The 26801-nt window shown below is 41.0% G+C and overlaps 1 protein-coding gene across 1 annotated transcript; it reads left to right on the top strand.

The window, feature by feature from the left end:
• Positions 1-930: 930 nt before the first annotated feature.
• Positions 931-25990, top strand: PDSS1 (prenyl (decaprenyl) diphosphate synthase, subunit 1). The gene is made up of 10 exons (XM_014962060.1): positions 931-995; positions 1857-1980; positions 2343-2473; positions 9355-9496; positions 10292-10403; positions 10492-10601; positions 20289-20369; positions 20555-20668; positions 24675-24755; positions 25521-25990. Exons 1-10 carry the CDS (start codon positions 931-933, stop codon positions 25659-25661), a joined length of 1101 nt encoding a protein of 366 aa, XP_014817546.1. The 3' UTR covers positions 25662-25990.
• Positions 25991-26801: the final 811 nt, after the last annotated feature.

Here is a 26801-nt window from a genome sequence, read left to right as displayed (position 1 = left end):
CATCCTGTACACAAGGAGGATGGAAGGGCGCCCTGGAGCCCGTGCAGTGCTCTTGTTTCTCTCCTTGTGTCCAAGGACAGAGAGTCTTCAAGCCATGTGCAAGGAGACACTGAGGCATAAGGAGCAAGTTGGGAGAACTCTTCTCCAGACCTAGGTCTCCTTGAGTGTTTCTGTGTGGGCTTTTGGAGAGGCATTTTGGTGAACATGTGGATTGCAGTGATTTTGGGCTGGGTTAACCCTGGCCTCTGAGTCAGTGTGCACTCCAGGGCAGGGCTGGGTAGATCTTGGCAGCGATACCAAGAGTGGAGCACAAGGTGCGTTTCCTTTCTCAGCCTATCTCTGCTGGAATCGTGTACCTGGGACTGCGCCTTCCCCCAGGCTTCTGCACCCTGTCTGCAGGAGGAGGTCATTGGAGAGATTCCTAGGTTTGAAGGTTAGGTTCTTGACATCTAGCAGGGAAGATGTGCAGGTGTACATTGCCACCAGTAGCAAGCTGAATTAAAATTGATTCAGGGGAAAACAGGGTAGGTAGTGTAAGGAAACAGTGTTCGTCCTTTCTTCTGTGGCTTGACTGGTGCAGTCAGATTTATCTGCAAGACGGGGAGCATTTGAAAATTGCACCTTCCACAAGTGCAAAGGCAAGATTTCATCAGAGCAGTTCTGGGAAGTTAACTGATACGCCGTCTGGGCTGGTCCTGCAAGGGGAGAAAGTCCAGCACTCCTGAGCTGAAGAGTCAGTTAAAGTCAGGAGCTAATGGACATGTTGGCAGTTATGTCTCACGTGATATGGAAGGAAATTATGAGACTCCCTTTGCTGCTGGGTTGTTAAAATGGAGAAATAGAGCAGTGCTGATGAACTTGTTTTTGTGATCAAATGTTATCTGTCAGTTTAAAGTTCTATTAAATTAACACTCATTTTTCATTGTGCAGATGTGTCACTTTACCCAAAGAAGTTCAACTTTGTCATTTCCAAAAATATGTAATATATTTTGGCGGTAAGTTGGAGACTCATATTGTTGCTTAAGGGGTAAAAGCCTAGTTATTGGGTGAACTGGGTAGTTACACCTGTGAGCTGTAAACTTTGAAAATAAGGTTATTCGCTGTAGTACATAGTTGGATAATGCTATGTCGACTGCTGCTGTGGTGCTGAGTCTGCATCTGAGTCCTCCATCCTGGAGAGCAATGGGCAAAGCAAGAATACCCTGAGAAAACGCATTTTGAAAAAGGAAACAAAAAGAAGCATAAACTTCAGCTCTAGGGAATGTAAAACTAATGCATCTTAATGCATCCAGGTGGAGCTTTCACCCTTTACTGATGAACTTTCATAGCATGATCATGCTACCTGGAAGTATTTATAATTTATAAGGTAGCTGGGTGCCCAAAAGGAAATTTTCAGATCCAAGTCAGGAATATTTTTGCAGGAGTGTACAGGAGATGGGAAAAAAGTAACAGAGTAATTGTCTTACTGGAAGATGAAGGCTTTATCTCCAAATGTACGCTACACCATCAAGAGCGTATTCAAAAGGAATTCATTGAGATGTGTATTTAAAAGGAATACATGTTTTATGTGTCTCAGAAGACTTCTGTAATCTGTTAAGGGTGAGGGGGGTTATTGTTTGCCAAATGCTGTGCTTTGCCAGCTCCTAAAAGTCTATGATCATCAATACATAGCTGCACTGTCCTTGCACCTTGTTAGCTGGCTGAAAAGAGTGGTTTGGTGCCTTATGCTTCTATTTTAGCCATTTGGTTAAATTTTGCGTAAGGGGAGAGGAGGAGGAAATGCTTTGATTCTGTTTGGGGAATCAGGGAAAGTTTGCTTCTAACAATGTTACTCTCTTGAAAAACACTGTCACCAGGTTTCATCATACAAGTACATCCCACTTGTGCAGCTGCAGTAAGACAGCTAGTGATGAAAAATACCAAGATCCTTTTCAACTTGGTAGAAAAGACTTGAAGAATCTCTATGAAGATATTAAAAAGGTAAGGGATTTTGGTGACTTTTCTGGGATCTTGCAATGATTCTGATTTTAATAGCAACCTTTACTTTGGAGGATAGTTATTGAAAGAATGTTCTTTATGAACAGCTGTCTGAAACTGAAGGTAAAGAGAGCATTTCTACATATTTTATAGAACCAGAATTCAGGGTTTTTTTCCTGCTGATTTACAGTGCTGGAATACATCCACTTATGCTTCAGAATACTCAGAGTAATTTTAAAAACAACGTCAGCTTACGTTGGGTGGAATGAATACAGGCAATAACCTTATACATGCATATGGTTTTGCTTACACGAAACAGATTGGCTTTGTGACTTTTATGCAGATATGGTTTTTCCTTTTTATAGGAATTACTTGTATCTACAGCAGAACTTAAGGAAATGTGTGATTATTACTTTGATGGGAAAGGAAAGGCCTTTCGACCAATGATTGTGGTGCTAATGGCAAGGGCTTGCAACATTCACCATAATAATTCCAGGTGAGTTGGTCACTTTAAGATAAATGGACATATTGTACTTGAAATTTATCATTCTTCAGATCCCAAAACATATGGCTAGTAACTTCTTGAAAATAAAAAGCTTTTCAATAAAACCTGAATTTTAGTCCCATTGTGAAGCTGTATTTTTGTAGTTAGCAGTGCAAAAAGGAACTGCTGGGTTTATTACATGCTTCCATGTGTAAAATTGTGGACTATACTGAAGTTGTAACTGGTGATGGATAAACAATGTTACCAAATTGTGATATTTGTAAGGTTTTTAGTCAATTTTAGCTGCTTACATAAATGCTTTATTAGAATCTTTGATGCTTCTTGAAACTATATGAAGTTAGTTGAAAATATTTGTCAGTTTTAACCAATCCTGTAGCTGTTAAACTCTTGTCACAGGTAAGAAGCTTGCTGCAAGAAGATACTTTCATAGCTTTTTTTGTAATTATGCAGAAAAGCCAGCTTAAAGCAGACATTCAAAAGAGTCAGAGATTATTTATTTATTTATTTTTAGCCTTTCTAGGAGCAAGTTTTTACACCTTAATGTAAGATTCTAGGCTCAGAGCTGGTGTAATCCTCACAATCTTAAAGTTACTTGTCTTTTGAAACAGTTCTAATTGAGCAGAACATTATGCTCGCCCTGTACACTTTATCACTCCTTGCTCTGGCTAATTGCAAATGCTTCTCTCCACATGTTCTTATCTTAGCATTTTGAGGAAAGATGTTGGCTGGAGTGTTCTTTGCCTTCCAGCTACGCTTCCAGTCTTCCCTCGCATAGGATTTCAAATATGACATCTTTGGACCCTTGCCAGAAGTGTTTCTAGACTAATTTATCTGTCTTAAAGGATTTCTCTCAGCCCTTGCATCATTTTCTCCTTAGCGGTAGGTTAATGCCTTCTTGGACTTGGTTTCTACCTCAGAACATGGCATTTATTTTGCTGCTTGATGTGGTACCTCTTCTGGTATACTCCCTCCTACGTGATTATAATTTTGAAGGAGAAAGCAAAACCTAGTTGGCAGGGGCCTGTCCTGTGTGTGCCAATTCCTCTTGTCTTAGGGTAACATTGTCCAGGATTAATGAACTTCACTCCAGCCTGGTTCTGTTCTCCATTCAGTGTTGCTGCTTGTCATTGTCTTAGACGTAGCGAAAAGAACAATCAGTTGTGAAACCCCTCAAGGGTGTCCTTTGTCACAGCACTGATTGACATAATATTTTCATGAGAGAACTTGACATAAAAAGTGATGAGTGTGATGATGGCACTTCTCAGTGACAAAATCATTCTTGATGACTGGCCATTTGTGGTGGAATGAAAGGAAGCACAACAAAACAAAAATTTCTGCTTGAGCTAGGAGGCGTGTGGGTGTCCTGTCAGGACATAACCCCAATGTCATTTGCAGCCACCTTCTCTAAAGTAATCTTAGGATGGGTCAACCACAGTATATCCAGTGCAGCTACAGGAGTGCTGATAGCTTTGTGTATCGCACTTTGTGAAATCGTCAGCATGTCTGATCCTCATGTTCAAAAAAAGGCAAGTCCAGCTCACTTCAGGGGTGGACTGCAGAGATTATCAGGGAGAATGAAGGACTTGCGGTCTACAAATTTATCAGGAGCAGTGGTGAAAGAGCTGTTTAAGATGAAGGACGAATTTGCTGTGAAAGTGGAAACTTAGGAGGAAACTTTTAACAACTGGGGCAGTGAGTTTTTTGGAGCATCCTTCTAGTCAGAATAATGGGAAAAATAGTTTTATCTCATTCTAGTGTGTAGCACGAGAAGCTTATGAATGAATTATGTAGTGTACATGCAATACCGAGAAGGCTGGAATTGATGTCATACAGTGTAGGAGGTGAGCAATGAATCAAAGACAAGAAGTAGCTGTAGAAAGAACTGAATTTGCCTTTATATGGTGAAAGCACGTTTGCTGCCTTTTGACATATGTGTATGCTCATGGACACATTCTTGTCCATGCCTTACGCTGTCTTGAAACCAGTTTAGAGACCTGCCCTATACCAGTGAGAAAGTGGGATGTCAGAGTTCAAGTGCCACATATGCCTGAGGCAAGTGTTTGCTTCCCAGTAACCAACCCTCAGCACAAGCCCTCTGATTTGTAGATGCCTGAGTCATTTGGCAGCTTTTGTACATCTGTTGCAGCTTTTGTCAGCACCTCCAAACTATGTGTGATGTTTAAAAGCCTCCTCATTAATCTGAACGTTCCTTGTATGAGGACAGACTGAGTCACTGTCTCCGTCATGTTGTTTTTCGAATGGAATTCTCAGTAGGGAGAACAGAAATGTTTCATCCAAGGAAGAGAATGAAATCCCAGGATATTTACCACCGCCTTCTTTGCCTCATGACACTTTTCTCTAAGCCTGTATTTGTAGTTAAAGTTCATATATGTTTATACAAGTCTTCAGTGTACTGCTTTTTGGTTCATGCATGATGACCAATCTCTTTTGAGGCTTGGGTAGGCCATGCCAACAGAATATCTCTTCATATCGTGGATACCTGCTTGTTGTGCACTGATGAAGTTTTGTAGGCATTTTCTTCTCTTTTGCTTTTAAGCTTCTTGAAGCAGGCTGTGTTACCTGTGTTACACCTGCTTTGAGTTCCAGTTCACACTGATACTGTATATGAAATTCCTTATTAAAGCAGCATTGCTTCCAGGTGACAAATTCTTCCAGCTTTTTACTGTTTGTTTTCCTCACAATTTCTCTCCTCTTCCCTTGTGTAGAGAAGGAAACACTTGCATATTTGTAATTCTGCTACTCTGCTATAGACCCGGTGGAAAAAAAATGCTTGCTTTCCATTCTGCTTCTCTTGACTTTTTTATTTTAATACATTTTTCTTCTTTAAATTTGCCATTTCCCTTAAAGCATTTTAGTGTTCCTTTCCTCAGTTAATATTGATTCTTCTCCCAGACTTGTTTTTCTTTGTTGAAGCTTTGGTTCCCACACATGTAATCAAAGATACTGGCCACAACATCTGTAGACTTGTAGGGTGAGCCAATATCCTGTGCTCTTCATCCCTAGCGTTTTTTTCATTCCTCCTCTGGGGTTTCTGTTACCGATGTTGAGTTTCTGCTTCATCTTGCTGCCGTTCTCAACTGTCATATAACTCGCTGGACCCAGCATGCTTTTGCCTGTTCTTTAATCTGTTGGTTTGGGCTGGTTTTTTCCCTTTTCATTTTGTGCAATATTAGTAAAAAAAGGTAATACACTTCCTTGTTTGGCTGTTAAAATAACAGGACACAACTTTGTTATAGGTTTGGGTCTTAAGAGGCAGTCCACAGAGACCTCTCTGTCTTCACAGACCCCCAGCAGAATAGCTGAGACTTCTCAAGTGAATGGAGGGGAACACCCAGGTAGTTCTTCTTACAGGTTAGATGACATGAGTGTTTATGTTTAAATTTGAGGAAGGCTAGATATTTAGACAGCCCTCAGCAGGTTAACTGTCTTTCTAGAGTGAGGTCACTTTATTGCAGTCATAATAAGGAGAATGACAATTGTATAAAGAATCTGAACTATTATTAAAAAAATAAGTGCCTGAAGCATTCAAATTATTCTGTGCTGGTATGTTGGGTTTTTTCCCTTGAAGTGTTGGAATTCCAACCCTGAGTCCTTAGGTCACTTGAGCAATGCCTTTTTGCTTAATGATAGCAATTTAGCTTTGTTCAAGAGTGAGAATTGTTGTAAAGAGTTTAAGCTGAGGTCATGCAAACCCTCAATTTCACACATCCACTGGCATTTCTCCACATAACAGTGTGCAGAATTTCACAGAATTATCACTTAGCCTGACTGGACCTAATGTGTCTGTTCAGGGTGCATTCTCCAGAGGTGTTTGCAAATAGGAGTTTTTATTTCTATTTCTGCAACCAAAATGAGAGAGACAAACAAATAAGAGAAGGTCAAAGAAGTACAGAGACATCTCAATAGAGAGAATAGCGAGCACAAAAGATTTAGGGGTGAAAAGGAAAATAAATTCATGAGAATAGTGCAAGAAATACTTAAATATAATAACCTGTCTAAACTCAGTAGAATAATATTTCCTAAAGACATGAGGACCTGCTGGCAAACATAGTCCTCTTTCTTTCACTCCTCCAAACCATGGTTGTCAGATGCCTGTACTGTAGCTGTTTTTCAGCTTTTCTGTAATTTGCTCCCCTGTTAACACATCCATTCTCTGTGCTTCCCCTAGTTTTGTAGTGCCCTGCTGTGTCACAAACTGTGCTTCTGAAATGTTCCTTTCTTTCAGCCATGGGGATTTAGCAGCAAAAACGTACTTTGAGGAGTGTGGTCATAACACAGAAATTTTGCAAGTTCTTTTGCATGTTTCCTGTCTTTAAACTGGCAATATTTACTTCCTGGCAAACACATTGCAAAGCTCTTTGTTGCAAAGTGTAAATAGCGTTTTGTGTTGTTTCAGTTTTCCCTGCTCCTTTTTTTTTCTTGTTTGTTTGGGTTTTTTTGGTTTTGCTTTTGTTTTTTTTAAGAGGGATATTTGGAGGGAGAGGTGTGCTTGGGTTTTTTCTTAACCTGTAAGCTCAGCCTTGGTTTCATTCAGTGTACATGAAACAAGTTCTGTAATGGGGAAGACTTTAGGGTACTGTAGGTCTAGGAAAGCAGGGGGTCCTACTGAAAAATAGAACATGATCAAGGACTTAAAAAATTAATATAATGCATGTGTAAAAAGAGAAACTTACAGTTGTGTAAAATCTTTGTGTAAATATATATCATCTTGGGGTGCCTTTACTTTGAGAATGACCTAAAAATGGCATCTTTCCACTTACTGGGCTTGTGGGGACCCAGTTATCTATTGACTTGAGTTACTGCTACTTTTTGCTTTTGTTTTGCAGGCGAAGCAGAATGAAAAATTGCAGGGAATGAGAAGGATCCTGTTTCTTGTGTGTTTCCCCTAAAATAGACATGCTCTGTTTCAGAATTGCTCTCACAAGATGTTTGTAGAACACTATTGCAAAATTTTTTGCCAGCGATGGGAAGAACCTTGCTTGAGACCTCACAGAAATAGTAGTATAAAAAACCCCTTTCAGGTTAAATTATTGTGCTTGATACAACATTCTGGGAACCAGACACATGAACCATGAGCATTCCTATGCCATTTTTAGTCATTGTCAGAGATGAAGTGCACTATAATGCAGAACTTTTCAAAACCTACTTTTGAAATGTCTGTCCTTGTGCTATCTTCATACTGCTGAAAGATTCTGGCGTGTCGGTGAGTGTTGCCATTTGCTGCTACTTCCCCAGCAGGAAGTCCAGTCTGCTGACATAATTAATGAAAAAGGGAGTCCCCAAAAGGAGACCAGTGCATGAAAGAGGCTGGAGACCTTTACAGTTTTTTGAAGGTAAGTTCTTCTACTTAGAACCAATAGTTTACTTTGGAAAACTACTTACACTGAACTAGCATTTGACTAAATTACTAGTCCACAGTAGAACTTACCTTCATACAACCGTGAAGGTTTCCAGCTCTTATTTTCTGCTGTTTAAAACCAAGACTTTCACAGCCCATGAGCCACACATCCTGCTATTGTTCAGGATGCAGAACTCCCACTGACAGCATTGCAGGGTTCTGCACAGGGGTAGGTGTCAGAACGCAATGGTATGTCAGCAGACTGCAAGATGTTCTTTCATTTTGTGATTAATCAATAAATTTTAACAGATATAGGCAATGTAAGAAGATTTTAAGTTCCCTTCAGCTGAGCTGAAATTATCGTTGTCTGTTTCTCTCAGGTTTTTTTCTGGTCCTGCTGAAAAATAGTGTGATTTGCTGTCTTATCTGTATACCAGAAGAAAGGTATTTTTATATCAGAAGTAATTTTGTTGGATTTTTTTGATTATTGGTTTAGGTTTTTTTCTTTTCCTGGGTTGGTTTGGATTTTTTAATGTCCATGTGGGCTTGTTACAGCTATAAGGCAAGGCTGGCTGGGATAGCCATTTCTGGGATCCTGCATGCAACTCAGGATGAAAACAGATAGAAAAAGATAAATACTAGAACAAGGCAGTGGCAGTTGAATACTAGGGTAGATGGCCCTTTGTGTGAGGTAGGTTGGCACTTTGATATTCATGTTGCCAACTTTGTTCCCTAGATGATTGCTTCTATCTTCTTCCATTACCTTCTTTTCACCTAGTTTAAAAAATAAAGTAGGTGTGAGCTACTGAGAGTTGAATCATCAGTGTTAGATGTTCCCAGAGGCTGAATTTCAGTAAGTGTTAGGTAGTTAGTGTTTACAGTCCTAAAGAGATTGCAGTATAATTCCAGATAATTCCTCAGGCTTTTGAAGAACCTCAGAGATCTTAAGGTAATCAGATAACAAAAAGGATAAGATCCATGAGTTATTGTCTTTCAGATGTAGAATACAGATTTCTGTGCCTGCTGATCTCTCCAGCCTACAGTTAGCTTGCTGTGGAGAATTTATGATGGTCTTAGAGGTAGAGCAGCACAGAGATAAGGAAAACTTAAAACTCATTTCCAAAGCTACCTGGCATTCTTTTCTCTGCCATTTTCCAGATTTCCATCTCCTTGGAACCAACCATCCCTCGTGCTGTGCTATTTATTGCAGCGTGGATTTAGAGGGATTAGAGTCAATAACTGGGGAGTTTTGCAGTAGTTAATGCAGCAAAGCAGAAATGGCCTAATAAGGATGGAAACATCCCATTGCACTTACTGTACTAACTTGATGTTCACTTTCTCTTGTCTTCCTAATTCCAGGTTTGAAAGATGGGGTTCAGACCATGGAAAAGCTGCATCAGCTGTTTTCAGAGAAACATACTTTTTTGTGTGTGTTTTAATTGAGATTTCTTTTAGTTCATTGCAGCACATATTATTGATTTAGTTATTTGACAGTTCTTGTTTTTTGTTTTAGGGAGGTGCAAGCAAGCCAGCGCTCTGTGGCCATAATTGCTGAGATGATCCACACAGCTAGCCTAGTTCATGATGATGTTATTGATGATGCAAATTCTCGCAGAGGAAAGATGACAGTCAATCAAATTTGGGGAGAGAGGAAGGTGAGTTTGCTGTTATGTGCAAGACTTGCCTTGGAGTTTCAGCAGAGGACAAATACCTAGGGTTTTTGTCACATTACTATCCCTAGGCACAGTCTTGTGATATGCCAGGAAAAGTATGAAGAGGTGTGCACAGATTGTGGGTAAGACAAATGTGTGTTCCTTTTCTGAACTGCTGGAAGCATTGGATAATGTATGCTTGTAGTGTGATAATTACTGACTTTATGTTCCCTGTGCCATTCTCTGCAGTGCTGTTGGAATACTTTGAACTTCTACCTTATCCAGAACACTATATGTTACTTTGATTCAGTAGGAAACACAAAAGAAGTTTTCAGTCAGTGTGAACATTTTTTTGATTTTTTTGAGACGTGTTTCTTCAGAAAGCATTAAAAGGAAGGTCTCAGTCAGTAAGTGCAAGGAAAGAAGTGCACTGCTGACACATCACAACTTATGAGCATTCAGAGCTAACACGGCACAACAGTCACAGCAGAATGGTCAAATAGAGAGGTAATGTTCAGAAAACTTGTCAGGCAAACACATGTTCAGACATTGCATACAGGGAGGACAATGCTTATACAGAAAAATAGAAACAGCACTGTAAGACAGGGATTCAAAAATGGTTCAAATGTTAATATGTGGTTATCTTCTGTTTTCTCTCTGTTACAATGAGATACATGTGGTTTATGTAGGAAAATGATGTGATGTGTGTAGACCTGCCAAATAAAGGAAATGGTATTATTGTCTGAACTTACACTTACAGGAAAAGACTTAAAAGATCAATTTTTCTTTTATTCTTAGGCTGTTTTAGCTGGTGACTTCATCCTCTCAGCTGCTTCCGTAGCTTTAGCGCGAATTGGAAACACTACTATCATCTCTGTTCTAACTCAGGTGATTGAAGATCTGGTGCGTGGTAAGATCTTTTTCTGTTTTTATCTTCAGATTTGCTTGCCTAAGCAGTTAACCCACAAATAAAAACTCCCATCTGTTCAACTCTTTAGGTGAATTCCTCCAGTTGGGTTCCAAGGAGAACGAGAATGAGAGATTTGCTCACTACCTCGAGAAGACTTTTAAGAAGACTGCGAGTCTGATAGCAAACAGTTGTAAAGCAGTATGTACGTCTGTCTCTTCTAAAATTAACATACCACACTGTAAGCTTCACAGCTAAACTCCTAGTTATTGCTGTTTTCTCTGGAGACCCTCCAAAGCAAACCCTTTAAATGGTATTCTGCGAGAATGTGAATGGGTTTGAGATTGTGCATTTTATCACAGTTCAGCTGTGTAGCCTCCAATATTGGTTTTCACTTTTTGTGTTTTATATTCATACACAGATTTATTGTTACCCTCACTTGAATCAAAATAAGGTTCACAGTAGCGGCCTTTAATTTATGAAATTCTGCAACTTTGAGATAGTGGTTTTAATCTCAGTTGGTAATTCTTGAGTCCATAATTTGATTTTTAAGCCTTCTTTGACATCTGGTGCCACTCATTGGTGCTGAGTGGAACCTTAAATGGTAACTGTGGGAGGAAAAAACTAATTGTGTGTACTCGACATTACATTGTAAAAGAACAGAAGCGTGTACTTCGTGATTTGTCTGGGGTTTTAAATTACCAATTGCTATATCCAGCCCTAGCTGCCACTCAGTTCTGGTACTTCATTATAAAAAGATCTGATTCAAGATTATGTTCCTGTTCAAAAAACATGTTTAGTTTTAGTGCAGAAAATGGAGAAGGTGGGCAATAATCTTGCCCCAAAAGAGAGTTATAATTTTTTTTTATTTTTTTTTAATTAAAGGCATAATAGCTGGTGTAGGGTATAGAAAGAGGGAGTTCTAAGAGAATTATACTCAAAAACTGTGCTAGTGTTAGTCATCCTCCTTTGTTCTCAGAGAATTGGTACATTTATGCAATAGACAGCAGCTGAAAATTGCTTAAATCAAAAGATTATATAGAATGAGAGAGACAGATTTTGTGGAGAGGGAAAATATCTTTCATTCTAGTTAGAGGGAAGAAATTAAGCCTTCTGGATTGCTCATATTAGTGGCAGTATGACCCTGGCAAGAATTTCCAAGTTTTAATTTATATTAGTGGGTAATGGGACTAGTAAGGAGCATCACATTATTCTGCTACCCCAATAAAAACATACAAGTTTTTATATTCATTTTGACAGTCTCCCTAAAAGAGCCTTCAGAGATAGAAGAAGAAATCACCTTCCCACTGGGTAGATTCTCCTTACAAATGTGCTATTTTGAGCTTTTTCCTTTTTGTAACTCACCAGAGTTAAGGATTTAAGCACTTCCCTCCAGATTGTGGCTGTGATACTGGTGAAGGGGGTGTTTGGCTGCTTTTCTTCTAGTGGTTGTTCTGAGTTGTTCTCTTGTCAAATTGCTGGAATTTTATATGCAGTAAAATTTGCAGTACAAAGGAAAAATGAGAGAGGTCTGTCTTTGTGGTGAAACCATACTTATTGCACACAGTAGCAATGACTTGTATATATATATGTCCCCTTCAGTTTCTTTCTGCATGGATTAAGAGAACTCTTGATAGCAATGAAAGGGGGATTTTTTTTTTTTGTTTAGCATTTGGTTTTTCTGTGGGGTAGGGGGGGAGTGTTGGGGTTTTTTTGTTTTGTTTTGTTTTTTTGTTTAGATGGTTTTAGCTTCTAAGGAAAAGCATGAGATCAGAAGGGAGTTCTGTTTTCATTAGTGGAAACGATAAGCAGGATCATCAGATCTAGGTTGAAAGGAAATTCAGTTGAGGAATCAAGAGTTTTCACAGGTTGTTTATTGGGACAAAGCTAAGGAGAGAGGCTACTGGTTTTCAGAACCAGTATCAGTTACAACCAGGCTACTGTGTCATTAGAATCCATTCAGTTCCTGTTAATGATTGGGGGAAAAAAAAAAAGATTTGTTTCTGTGCATAAATAAGATAAAAGTATTAACTGGGAAGATGATGTGAAGTTCAGGTGGCATCTTAGAAATCTACAGTGTCGTGCCTTAGAAATGGAAGAGTATTCCTGGAAAAATGATTAAACAAGATAATAGATAATCTGCCAACACTGGTCTAGTCACTGTGTTAAATGCCTTCTGCATCACCAAAGCTGTACTGCATTTAAATCAAAAGTCCTTCAAGTTAGCAAAACAGTTTTTTTATGGACAGAACAGTCTGTTCAAGATGTTAGGGTCATCCCAGTTTCCAGTCTATTTCTACAATAGTTCTGCATGGAGGAATGTTACCAGAGCTGCAGTCAAAGTAATACATTGCAAAAAGGAATGGTGGCAGGTGGCCCAGAGGGTCACTGAAGCCTTAGGTACCGAAGGGCATTTTTCAGAGAAACACGAGAGGTGACTTTGGTTCAAGAATTCAGAAACAATAAAGCTGAAGTGGAATTTCTGTTAGTCATCAGGCAAGCTGGAGATGGCAAAATAAGCTGAGCAGGTTCTCTTTCTGTCTTTTTTTTTATCCTGCTGTAATGTGAATTCCTAACCCTCATAAAGCTGTTTAAATTTTGCACAGCATACTTTCAGAAGAGGGACTAAATCATGCTTGTTTTGAGATAAGTGTAAAGTTGCACTAGAGATTCTTTATTTCTCTATTAGGAGAAAGCATGCAGCCTCCTCGTGTAAGGCAAGGCTGGGTATAGAAGGTCTGCTGTGGGACTGAAGGAAAGGAATAGTCTGTAGCTCTGGGTCAGCCTGTGAGCTCCTGCTTTAACTGGTTCCTAGTTTGGTGTGTGCACAGGCCTCCAGCAGAAATACCTGCCAGGCTGTGGAACCCGTGTGCAGGAAAATAAGTCCTCTGACCAGCAGCAAAATTCATCTCTCCAGCCCAACTGGGCACGCAGACTGCAATAAAGGGCAATGACAGATGTAGGGTAATAGTGCAGGTAGCATCAGATATTATGGTCTGCCAGTAAACTTATTTATTATTTAAAATACAGTAACTCCTTTGGAGGTATTCTTCATAATGATTGCTATGAAAAAGATTAGTACGATATACCACAGATATTCAAGCAGATAAGCCTCACTTCTGATTATTTAAAATACAGTAACTCCTTTGGAGGAATTTCTTCTTCATAATGATTGCTATGAAAAAGAGTAGTACAATATACCACAGATATTCAAGCAGATAATCCTCACTTCTATAAAAGTACAGTTCTTCATAAACAAGTACTTGGTTAACAATGTTAAAATACTAATTACTTGAGAAAAGGTCAAATGGAGTGAAAATGCAGATTCAGGACAAAGTAGTTGTCTGCTGTGTGTGGCAGCTTTGGCTGGGTAGACATCTTCCTCTCCCAGGGGGCCTTCATAGCCCCCTTTCCAAGAGCAGGTACCAAAAAAGATTTGAAGAGGCAGCAAATCAAGGGAAGCCACCATTCTCCTCTGTTTAGCACATGTGGGACCTCAAGGCTGGGGTCCCTCAAGCAAGACAGACATTCCCATGGTGGAGTGAGTTTAGTGGAGGGCCTCCAGGGAGGCTGATTTGAGTCTGGAGTAGAGAGGGCTGAGGGGGAACCCTCTGGCTGTCTCCAGCTCTGTAATGGGAGGGCGTAGAGAGGATGGAGAGATGCACAGTGAAAGGACAAGTTGTACCATGGAAAAATTCAGTTAGCTATTATGAAGAATTTCTGCATGAGGTTGGTCAAACACTGGAACAGGTTGCCCAGACAGGGTGTGAGGAGATCATGCTTGGAGATGCTCAGAACTCAACTGGACACAGCCCTGAGCAACCTGATCTTACTGTGAAGTAAGCTCTGCTTCAAGCAGTTGACTGGACTAAATAACTTCTGAAGTTCCCTCCCAACCTAAACTGTTACATGGTTCCACTGGAAAGAGGACAGTGCTCCTGTCTGGAACAACAGCAGTGGATGAGCCATGAATGAGAAGGCAGGATCCTGACTGCTTCAGGAGATGGACGTGGAGAAGAAAGGCTCTAAAATCTTCCCCCTTTTCCAGCCGTTTCCTTCCCATGGTGTCCACAGATCTAGGAGTATGAGAGCAAACATCTCTTGCAGTGTTTATCCAAGCATACCCCTGCCCAGCAGCAGGTTTTCCTCTCCCTGAGCTACAGGGCACTGGTGTAGTTGTGCATTTTCAACTCCAGCTGCTGTACCCTCACATGATAAATAACAGAGCAGGGTGTCTCTACCCACAGCTGATGATAGGATATTTTATGGATGTGAAATTCAGTAAAGAGGCAAGATTGGTTTATAGTCTGGTTTATAGTCTTTTGTGTAACATAAAATAATAGAAACAACCATTTATTTTAGGAAGTGTGTTTGAAATAATGCCAAGCAGATTGACTTGCTTTACTGAATTCAAAGAACCTTTCTTAAGAATTTGTTCCACTTGGTATTAGGAAGGGTTTTTCATCAGGAATTTAGGGGAGGGCAGGTCTGAATTCTTGCATGATTAAATCAACCAGTCATATTAGGAGAGCTACAGGATATTTTCAAAGGGTGAGCTTTATCATTTAAACTTATATCGATATTGTTATCCTGATTTGTATTTGTAAATGTATGCTATTATCCCAGTACGGCTTCAGTTGACCTCCATCAGTCTCAGAGTGGAGGAGGCTGCCTGTCTGCATCCCGGGCAGTGCCCAGATGGGGGCAATAACCCACAAGAGCAGTTGGAGAAATTGGCTCCTGAAGGAACCCCCTGGTAGCCAAGGCCCAGTCATGTTGCAGGTTTATGATGTGGTCATGGTCAGAGAGTTGCTCACGTGAGGTGTGATGGGCATATCAACCTCCTGGATTTTTAAATTATTTTTTTGGTCTTCAGCAGTGTTCGTAACCTGAGTAAGAGCTATGAAGGTCTTTTGCAAAGATGCAAGAGGTGATGTCTGTGCCCCCAGAAAACTGTCCACTTCCAGGCACAGCTCTGCTCTGACCTTTCAGATTAAATGGGAAAGCTCTGTTCTTTACGTGGCACCTCCTCTCTCCATATACCAGCTTGTGCCCACCCTCACCCTGTGCCATTGACCAGGGCTTTTGTCACTGTTCTCCTGAATTCTGTGTTTTGTTTCTCCACATGGAATGTGGTGCTGGGTAAAGATTTCATTGGAGCAGGGTAGATGCAGTCCCTCTGCTGTGCTGATATTGTTTGATTCGTGTTACAGATACAACCAGAAGTTTGCTAGGTATGTTTGCTAGCAGTAGGTGATGTTAGATCTTTGGGGCAAATACTGCCATTTGAGACAAGCATCAAAAGGAGGATAAAAGGGTAAAAGGTTCTAGTTTGATAGTCCCTAGCAACATCTAATTAAATACCTCATATTTGCCGTTGACTCTGTTTTAATAGCCTTCAGAATTGTGTATGATTAGACATAAGTAGCATTATTTTCCTGCTATGCTGTCTTCCTCTTTTAAATAAAAGTGGGAATTGTGTTCATGCCTCAGGCATCCGGATTCCTCTGGGTTATAACTGTTACCTGCAGGTGCAGGTTATGGCTGGGAATTGTTCTGATGCTCAGTAACAAAATGCACTGATGCATGAAATAGTCTCTAATCTTGTGTAAGTTGCATTGCATTTATTAGGATACAACGACAGTTCTTCATAAACAAGTACTCGGTTAACATGTTAAAATATTAATTACTTGAGAAAAGGTCAAATGGCATGAAAATGCAGATTCAGGACGAAGTAGTTGTCTGCTGTGTGTGGCAGCTTTGGCTGGGTAGACATCTTCCTCTCCCAGGGGGCCTTCATAGCCCCCTTTCCAAGAGCAGGTACCAAAAAAGATTTGAAGAGGCAGCAAATCAAGGGAAGCCACCATTCTCCTCTGTTTAGCACATGTGGGACCTCAAGGCTGGGGTCCCTCAAGCAAGACAGACATTCCCATGGTGGAGTGAGTTTAGTGGAGGGCCTCCAGGGAGGCTGATTTGAGTCTGGAGTAGAGAGGGCTGAGGGGGAACCCTCTGGCTGTCTCCAGCTCTGTAATGGGAGGGCGTAGAGAGGATGGAGAGATGCGCAGTGAAAGGACAAGTTGTACCATGGAAAAATTCAGTTAGCTATTATGAAGAATTTCTGCATGAGGTTGGTCAAACACTGGAACAGGTTGCCCAGACAGGGTGTGAGGAGATCATGCTTGGAGATGCTCAGAACTCAACTGGACACAGCCCTGAGCAACCTGTCTGTTTTAATAGCCTTCAGAATTGTGTATGATTAGACATAAGTAGCATTATTTTCCTGCTATGCTGTCTTCCTCTTTTAAATAAGATTGGGAACTGTGTTCCAACAAGAAGGCAGGATCCTGACTGCTTCAGGAGATGGATGTGGAGGAGAAAGGCTGGAAAAGGGGGAAGATTTTAGAGCCTTTTCCTTCCCATGGGGTCCACAGATCCAGGAGTGTGAGAGCAAACATCTCTTGCAGCGTTTATCCGCCTCTCCCAGGGGGCCTTCATAGCCCCCTTTCCAAGAGCAGGTACCAAAAAAGATTTGAAGAGGCAGCAAATCAAGGGAAGCCACCATTCTCCTCTGTTTAGCACATGTGGGACCTCAAGGCTGGGGTCCCTCAAGCAAGACAGACATTCCCATGGTGGAGTGAGTTTAGTGGAGGGCCTCCAGGGAGGCTGATTTGAGTCTGGAGTAGAGAGGGCTGAGGGGGAACCCTCTGGCTGTCTCCAGCTCTGTAATGGGAGGGCGTAGAGAGGATGGAGAGATGCGCAGTGAAAGGACAAGTTGTACCATGGAAAAATTCAGTTAGCTATTATGAAGAATTTCTGCATGAGGTTGGTCAAACACTGGAACAGGTTGCCCAGACAGGGTGTGAGATCTTCATGTTTGGAGATGCTCAGAACTCAACTGGACACAGCCCTGAGCAACCTGATCTTACTGTGAAGTAAGCTCTGCTTCAAGCAGTTGACTGGACTAAATAACTTCTGAAGTTCCCTCCCAACCTAAACTGTTACATGGTTCCACTGGAAAGAGGACAGTGCTCCTGTCTGGAACAACAGCAGTGGATGAGCCGTGAACAAGAAGGCAGGATCCTGACTGCTTCAGGAGATGGACGTGGAGAAGAAAGGCTCTAAAATCTTCCCCCTTTTCCAGCCGTTTCCTTCCCATGGTGTCCACAGATCTAGGAGTATGAGAGCAAACATCTCTTGCAGTGTTTATCCAAGCATACCCCTGCCCAGCAGCAGGTTTTCCTCTCCCTGAGCTACAGGGCACTGGTGTAGTTGTGCATTTTCAACTCCAGCTGCTGTACCCTCACATGATAAATAACAGAGCAGGGTGTCTCTACCCACAGCTGATGATAGGATATTTTATGGATGTGAAATTCAGTAAAGAGGCAAGATTGGTTTATAGTCTGGTTTATAGTCTTTTGTGTAACATAAAATAATAGAAACAACCATTTATTTTAGGAAGTGTGTTTGAAATAATGCCAAGCAGATTGACTTGCTTTACTGAATTCAAAGAACCTTTCTTAAGAATTTGTTCCACTTGGTATTAGGAAGGGTTTTTCATCAGGAATTTAGGGGAGGGCAGGTCTGAATTCTTGCATGATTAAATCAACCAGTCATATTAGGAGAGCTACAGGATATTTTCAAAGGGTGAGCTTTATCATTTAAACTTATATCGATATTGTTATCCTGATTTGTATTTGTAAATGTATGCTATTATCCCAGTACGGCTTCAGTTGACCTCCATCAGTCTCAGAGTGGAGGAGGCTGCCTGTCTGCATCCCGGGCAGTGCCCAGATGGGGGCAATAACCCACAAGAGCAGTTGGAGAAATTGGCTCCTGAAGGAACCCCCTGGTAGCCAAGGCCCAGTCATGTTGCAGGTTTATGATGTGGTCATGGTCAGAGAGTTGCTCACGTGAGGTGTGATGGGCATATCAACCTCCTGGATTTTTAAATTATTTTTTTGGTCTTCAGCAGTGTTCGTAACCTGAGTAAGAGCTATGAAGGTCTTTTGCAAAGATGCAAGAGGTGATGTCTGTGCCCCCAGAAAACTGTCCACTTCCAGGCACAGCTCTGCTCTGACCTTTCAGATTAAATGGGAAAGCTCTGTTCTTTACGTGGCACCTCCTCTCTCCATATACCAGCTTGTGCCCACCCTCACCCTGTGCCATTGACCAGGGCTTTTGTCACTGTTCTCCTGAATTCTGTGTTTTATTTCTCCACATGGAATGTGGTGCTGGGTAAAGATTTCATTGGAGCAGGGTAGATGCAGTCCCTCTGCTGTGCTGATATTGTTTGATTCGTGTTACAGATGCAACCAGAAGTTTGCTAGGTATGTTTGCTAGCAGTAGGTGATGTTAGATCTTTGGGGCAAATACTGCCATTTGAGACAAGCATCAAAAGGAGGATAAAAGGGTAAAAGGTTCTAGTTTGATAGTCCCTAGCAACATCTATTTAAATATCTCATATTTGCCGTTGACTCTGTTTTAATAGCCTTCAGAATTGTGTATGATTAGACATAAGTAGCATTATTTTCCTGCTATGCTGTCTTCCTCTTTTAAATAAGATTGGGAACTGTGTTCCTGCCTCAGGCATCCGGATTCCTCTGGGTTATAACTGTTACCTGCAGGTGCAGGTTATGGCTGGGAATTGTTCTGATGCTCAGTAACAAAATGCACTGATGCATGAAATAGTCTCTAATCTTGTGTAAGTTGCATTGCATTTATTAGGATACAACGTTTCTTATTTCCATCTTCATGTTCACCTTCAAAATTACTACTGGACTAGGTTTAGTTTGGGGTTGGATTTTGGTTTGTTTTTTTTGAGTTATGCTACCTCACATAGTCTTAAAGAGGAATTTTTATATATATACATATTTTTATGTCGTGTGGTTCTCCTAGCATGTATTTTTAGTCTTGCATTAAGTAAAATGTACCTTCACTCCTTCCATTAGTCACAGCAGATTTGGGATGTCTGCAGGAAAACAGGATGGATTCCCCCCCCCCCATTCCTAATTGCTGTATTGAAGGCTGAAATAAATCCGAGTATTTAAATATAACCAACCTCATTTTGCAAAGTGTATAATCAATATATAAATGCAAAAGCATAAGTGCTCTTACTTTGAGGCAAGATAATAATTCTCAAATCTTACTTTGTGTCCTGTATTTTAGCTTTATGGAGTTCATTCAGCAAAACTTCTCTCTCAAGTAGTCGATTCCTTTGTCTGTACTCAATTAAAATCTTTTATTTTATAATCTCAATTCGGTGATACTTTTGTCTAGCTTGGTGTACTTTCTTCATTCACTGTCTTTTCTTTGCCACTAATTATCCCTTGATACCTTTGTCTGCGAGCTAATTAGCTCATCTTCCTGAGCAATTCAGTTATAGTTAACATCACCCTTAAAAATAGCCTTCCTTATCGCAACTGTCCCTCCTACACTGGGTGCAACACATCCAGTTTGTGTATCTTTTATGAGGCATGTGATGTCCGTGTATCTGTTGTGTGACCTCCAATCATCCCCTGGCTGATTTATATATGTTATAAATCTAATTCCCCTGTCACTGGGCTGTGTATGACCACCAGCCTGTGTAAGCAGCACATCCACACTTCTTCTTTTCATCCTTGCATTATAATTTCCAAGTCTGATAAATATTTAATAAAGCCAATCTCTTTCCAGGCTTGAATATATTTTTAATATTGCACTGCTGTTCAGCCTTAGTTTCTAACAAGCTTTGCCTGTTTGTGTGTATAGAGATAAGCACGAATGTGCTGCTGAGTCAGCTTTTTTTCCCAGATCCCTATTGTCTGTGCTTGCTATGTCACACCTATGGGCAGAGACTAAAAGAGCTTTTTTAAAGCTATTTTCTTAGGGTTGTTTTTTTTGTCTTTTCAGGTTTCAATTCTAGGCTGCCCTGATCCCAAAGTTCATGAGATTGCATACCAGTATGGAAAAAATGTTGGCATTGCTTTTCAGGTAGTGTTTTTGTTGAACTAAAGGGAATCTAAAATCTAAACTTTTCCAAACTGCCTTAGAAATCAAAGTGGGCTCTTAATCCTTTCTATAAATCTTCTCTTAACAAGGATTACTCTGTATTTAGTTCTTGTTTTTTTTTTTTAAAAAAAAGTTTTTAAATAATCTGCATGTTTATCTCTTCCCAGCTGATAGACGATGTGCTGGATTTTACATCGTGTGCCGACCGTCTGGGGAAACCAGCAGCAGCAGATCTCAAGCTTGGATTGGCCACGGGCCCCGTCTTATTTGCTTGCCGACAGGTAAGTCAGCAGAGAGCCATTTCCCAAACCCAGGAGTGTGCACTGCTCTTGGTGGCACACACAGGGGTCCAGCTCAAACACATCACACCTGCAGCGTAAGTGATGAGCGTGGCCTGGGTGCCTGTGAAAAATCAGTGTGAAAAATCAAGATGAGCTGGCTGTGGCGTGCACAGGCGCGCTCTTCCAAACCAAAACACCTTCCTGCACAGGTCCTCTTCCCGTTAGGGCCTTCATCAAAAGCAGCTCCAGTCTCTGCTGCCCCAGTTGGAATGCTCTACCATCGCAAAGGGGCAGCTGTTCGCAGAGGTTTTGTGCATGTTTTCTGCAGGTTATTCCCAAGTAGCTTCTTGCTTGTGTTCTTTGCCGAGACATCTTGTTCTCCCCATTATTGACCATGTACGTAGGCTTGCCAATTTTTGGGCTTTGTATCCATCCTGGGGCCAAGAACTTAAATCTCTGCCTAGCTTTTAGCTGGGCACCTCTATTTATTGGATTTGATCTCTTCATCTCTCTGTCCTCTAGTCTTACCCAGTTACAAATGGGGGAAGCTTTCCCTTCTGTAGGTAAACGTAATAGTAGTTTGGATAAGAGCAAAGGACTATCAGAAATAAAATAAGCTTAAAATTGGTCAAGATTTTTAGTGGCTTAAAAATTATTTATAGAAGTAGAAGGCAAACAAGTGACAGCAGCACCGAATGAAACATTTAAATTGGTGCTAACCCATAAAAGGGGAAGACACTGGTTTAAGGCACCTTGCTCAAGCTTCTGGTTCATGTAGGAAAGAAGATTTGGGACTCAGAAAGGAGTCCTTCTACCAAACCTCACAGCACGATGCAAAAGCTGGCACAACTAGTGCCAGCAGAGCTCCAGTCTGTGAGCTCTCAGTGGAATTGCTCGGAGCTTGACATGGGGAAAGTTTTTGATCATTTAAAAAAATAAAACTTTATGAATTTACTTCCCCTTAAAGAGCCTGGGGCGTGGGGAGGTGGAACACAGGAATGTGTTTCCTCTTCCTTTGGGCATTTACAAGGAGACGTGTCTCAGAAAAGACAGGAAAGCAAAGAGTATGGGCCACCTGAGAATGGAGATGGATGCACGCGGAGAACAACCTCCTCCGTGGGCTCAGTTCCTCCCCACAGACTCATCTGGGGGATTCACAAACTTGTTCTTGAATCATTATTTCAGAATTTGTTTATTAGCAGCAGGATCTCGTTAGTCATCAGCCACTGGTGGTGTCTAAAGAACAGTGAGAGACTCCGGTACGGAAAGAGGATGCAATTGTGAAATGGTTGGTTTGTTTGTGTGTTAAAGCTCGTAGAGAGAAACAGGGACATGTTGCAGATATTCTTGATTTTGGCAGAGAACGGGTGACACCGGTTGTCTTGTGGGTGTTGAATATTCCCATTTTTTTAAATTCAGACTATTCTGTTATTCATTTGTTTGGGTTGGCTGTCTCTGACTTTCAACTTCATTTATCATTCAATTAGCTTGCTAAGATAAATGAGTTCATAATATGGAAATACAAGAAAAGAAAATCTGTCAGTTCTATTTAAAAATCCTACTTGTTCTTTATAGGTCACTTTTAAATGCTTTTCCTCGTGTATCTTTGATAGATGGAAGTGTATGTTTTTGCATTGAAGGATAACCTGACCATCTTGCAGAGTTTTCCTCATTAACCAGAAGGCTTCTTTACTGAAAATTTCCTGCTGTTTTCATGAAACTGAAAGAATGGCACTACAGATTTGTGATATATAAACAAAGTATAAGCGCTAAAGAAATTCAGAGCTTCGACAGACACTTATATGTGCTGCTCCTAAAAGATATTTCATCTATTTGTGTCTGAGAATAAAAACTACTGAGCCAGGAGCTGAAGATAGTCCAAAATGTAGTTGTTAGTTACAGGCTGCCTTTTCTCTTGCAATGATGATTCGGGCTGTCTTGTGGTGTATCTTTGATAGATGGAAGTGTATGTTTTTGCATTGAAGGATAACCTGACCATCTTGCAGAGTTTTCCTCATTAACCAGAAGGCTTCTTTACTGAAAATTTCCTGCTGTTTTCATGAAACTGAAAGAATGGCACTACAGATTTGTGATATATAAACAAAGTATAAGCGCTAAAGAAATTCAGAGCTTCGACAGACACTTATATGTGCTGCTCCTAAAAGATATTTCATCTATTTGTGTCTGAGAATAAAAACTACTGAGCCAGGAGCTGAAGATAGTCCAAAATGTAGTTGTTAGTTACAGGCTGCCTTTTCTCTTGCAATGATGATTCGGGCTGTCTTGCACACCCTCCAGTGGAGCTGACAATCCTCACCTTGTCTGCCCCACACACATCCTCCAGCTCCCAACGTGCCCCGGAGCTGCAGTGACAGCCGCCTTTTCTTCTTGGCCTCTCCCCTCTCTCTGAAATACATCTTTGTTCCTTAGAATATTAAGGAGAAGCCTTTATATAAGAAATGTTTAGCTTGATGAGAGACCTATTTATTCAGTATTTAAAGTTAGTTCACTCTCTTAAAAAAAAAACAAAACCACCAGCATTTATTTTTTAAGGAAATACATTAGTTAGTGTACAATTTAAAGTTAGTTCACTCTCTTAAAAAAAAGAAACAGCATTTATTTTTTCAGGAAATAGATTAGTTAGTATACGGTTAGTTCACTCTCTTAAAAAAAAAACAAAACCACCAGCATTTATTTTTTAAGGAAATACATTAGTTAGTGTACACTAAGTGTAAAGCCACTCTTAAACTAGTACAAGTGAAGGCTGAGGGTTTATTTCCATTACAAGCATTCCTGTCAAATGCTTGTGTACGGCCCATTAAGTGTGCAGAACTGCTAATAACAGCTTTGCATTACAGGTTTGGGGATTTTTATATCCTTCAGTACTTAAAAAAGTGAAAGCATATGCATCCTATACCATTGTAAATATGAATAATATGAAAATGGATTATGTGAACATTGCAATTAAATTGTCATTACATAGGAAGAGAGCTAGGATCTAGAGAAAGCCAAGTATGAGTCACCAATAAACTTCTAACTGTATCTTCCAAGAAGAATACCTGTGAGTAAGAGGGAAATGTCACAACAATGAAGGATGTTACATGTTTGTTCTCTAACAAGTTTGTAGATTCAGTTTCAGGACCAGAGGTGTGCAAGGAAAGCACATCGTCATTTACAGGTGTATGGCAATAAAGTAATATTTGACTATAACCCTTTCAGACAAGATGAACAAACATCTCTTTCCTTTTAAAATAATTCTTCTGCAGAGTAGCTGCCTTGAGTCGTGGCCGTAGTTTGTTTGTTAAGGACCAGGTTTTTCTATTTCTGGACTGTCTGAAGAAAGTGCCTGTGTGTTTGGATAAGGGATGTAGTGGCTTTCTCAAGATGACTGACTGATCTACTGGATTTGTAGGGAATTGAGTGTGCAGTACTAAGTACAAATTCTGTGTGACTGAAAACAAAACGTTACAGGTGTCATTTTGCTCTTCTAAAAATCTGTCCTGAGCTTTCCTGAAGTTATAAAATAGCAGAGCAATGGAAAGAAGTGGATCTCACAGTCAAAGGTATCACGAAGGGGTTCACAGGTTGAATGGTGCAGTAGAGATATAACAAACCTCCTGAGTTCTCTGTTCTCCGTTGCACGTGTGGGGGAAGAGGTGCTGCTTCTGGCTGTGCCAACACCAACCATGGTTCGTGATCTAAGAATACCTGGAAGTAGCCACAGCAGGAATGACCACGCTGGATCATCTGCTCCACATGATGAAAGGGCAGGTGCTAACTTTTGCTACCAACTGGCTACAGCCGACAGAGCCAGCCAGTTTGAGTTTTAAATGCTTGGGCTTTGCTCTACTACAGCCTTATGCAGACTGCAGGCACTACCCTACAGCTGTACCTGTAGTGACAGGGGCAGAGGGCTGCACTGCCCATCCCTTTGCCCTTAGCCCAGCAGGCAGCTGCACGGAAAACAACTCGTAGGCATCACAAAACCTTCTCCCCTTGTGCTCAGTTTCCAGAAATGAACGCCATGATCATGCGACGGTTCAGTAAGCCAGGAGACGTCGAACGTGCGCGGAAATACGTGTTGCAGGTAGGACTGAGACCAGGTATTTCATTCCTGAAGTGCTGTCCCTGCTGAAGTCGGTCTGACATTCACTGCCTCTGAAGTAAAACAGCGGGGCTGCCTTTTCAAATCCACATTAAGTAGCAGGCTGTGCACAATACCAAGTTAGTACTCTTCAGCTGTCCTACTGGCACAGTGTTTTAGCAGAAGTGCTAGGTACTAAAAAGCCTTTTTATTTTTTTCTTTTTTCCCCTCCAATAGCATAAAATCCACATAAAAGTAAAAAGCTCATGCACGAACACAGTCCCTTCAGCTGCAGAGTAGCTGCATCCAACAACTGGTGTAAGAGGCACATAATTACCACTCCTGTAACTGCAGTGCATGCTCCATATCGGTTTTAATTGACTCTGGTCTGAAAAGACTAAATAAGCATCTGTGCAAAATTAATACTTGTTTTTTCAGGATAGCCTGTTTTTCGGTACATCTCTATTTAGGGCAGGAGGGGAGGGGCTAAAGCATTAGTTTCTGATCCTACTGAATAGCACATTGTTAACAGCAGTGTTGGTTTGTAAGTACAGTTAAGTGTAGCATGGAGGAGTTTTAGTATTTTGACACTTTGGGGAAGAGGTGTAGGATTCAATGAACACAGAACGAATCCTCTCCCTTTCCCCTTCAGAAGGTAGTTAAGGGTTCAGGTACTCACTGACCTTAAAACCCCCCCCTGTAACTGGAGGAGTTGCAAAAGGCAGGAGGGAGGCTTTACCTTTACCTTTACCTGTCTCCTCTCCCCAGAGTGATGGAGTGCAGCAAACCACCTACCTCGCCCAGCGCTACTGCCACGAAGCCACGCGCCAGATCAGCAAACTGCGGCCCTCCCCGGAGAGAGAAGCCCTCATCCAGCTGACGGAGATGGTGCTCATGCGAGACAAGTGAGACAGCTCCTCCCCTCCTTCTGGCAGCTACTTACCAGACTGTGCCTAAAGTTACTTCAAAAAGTTATCTGCTTCCAACACAGGCTACCAAAAATTATTTTTTTAAAAAACTACTTTTTTTTTTTTTTTGGAAGTTCAACTTTTCTTTTTTTTTTTTAAATACAAAAGTTTAAAGTGTTTTATTGTGGGAAGCCATACAGTTCAGAGCAAATCAAACTGTGCTGTACGATTGTTTTAGTGGGGGCTGTTAATCGCGGGGGGTGGGGAAGATGTTTACATGGTGATGCACAAAGGCCACAATGAGAATAAATACCAATCAGTGGATGAGAACCCAAGTTGTTCCAAATTTCTATTGTTCATGCTAATAACCAGAGCATGCACGTTACTGTCTGGTGAACTCCTGGGGAGAGAGATGGTTTGAATGCTTTGCTGGCTGTTTAAACTACAGAAGTACCTGGAATTGTATTTATGGAAATTGGTTTATGATGAAAGACTCTATGTGTACTTTAATTGGTTATATTCATCAATGAGAAGTTTTCCCGTTCACAATGCCATACAGGTGTGCTACTGGTTGCTACTTGCTCGCAGTGAACAAGATGCAGCATTTGAGAGTGCTGCAGTTGAGAAAGGCTTGGTATTTCTAGCTCAGGCTAAAAATGAACTGATTCAGCAGCCAGTCACAGCCTCACCTCCCTCACCTTCCTCACTCCTGCACAGAGAATACTCAGTACCTCCTAGAGGGCTGCTTTGAAGTCCCAGACACATTCCTCTGGCAGTAATTATCCAGTACTACCACATTCCTCCTCAGAGTGTGTAGAACAGGGAAGTGCACCTTCTCTAACTATCTCTGCCTGGGATCTCTGAGCACAATGGCCAAGTTCCTGTCGTGCTTGTTCCCCTTTGTCACCTCTTGTCCTGAGGACAGCCTGTCCCTGCTCCGTGGACACATCACCAACCCAGGGACGGTCTCTGTGGAGAAACGTGTCCAACTTACTGCCTCTGGGTAACTAGATCCAATCGAGAACCCTCGCTAAAACTAAATTTGGAAGAAAAGAACTTTTAAGAGTATGTATGAATGTGTGATTCAGGTTTCATATCTAATTTATTTGCCCTCTGTCAGTGATAAAGTCACGTTACAAAC

Source organism: Calidris pugnax, unplaced genomic scaffold, assembly GCF_001431845.1.
Source record: "Calidris pugnax isolate Ruff unplaced genomic scaffold, ASM143184v1 scaffold1030, whole genome shotgun sequence".
Lineage (NCBI taxonomy): Eukaryota > Metazoa > Chordata > Aves > Charadriiformes > Scolopacidae > Calidris > Calidris pugnax.
The sequence above is the reverse complement of the archived record's forward strand: the minus strand, read 5'-3'. Positions and strand labels throughout refer to the sequence as shown.

Coding starts and splice junctions, on each gene's coding strand:
- PDSS1 (XM_014962060.1), top strand. CDS start 931: ATGTGTCACTTTACCCAAAGAAGTTCAACTTTGTCATTTCCAAAAATA. Junction 20,370..20,554: donor ATGTTGGCATTGCTTTTCAG/GTAGTGTTTTTG, acceptor ATCTCTTCCCAG/CTGATAGACGATGTGCTGGA. Junction 24,756..25,520: donor CGCGGAAATACGTGTTGCAG/GTAGGACTGAGA, acceptor TCCTCTCCCCAG/AGTGATGGAGTGCAGCAAAC.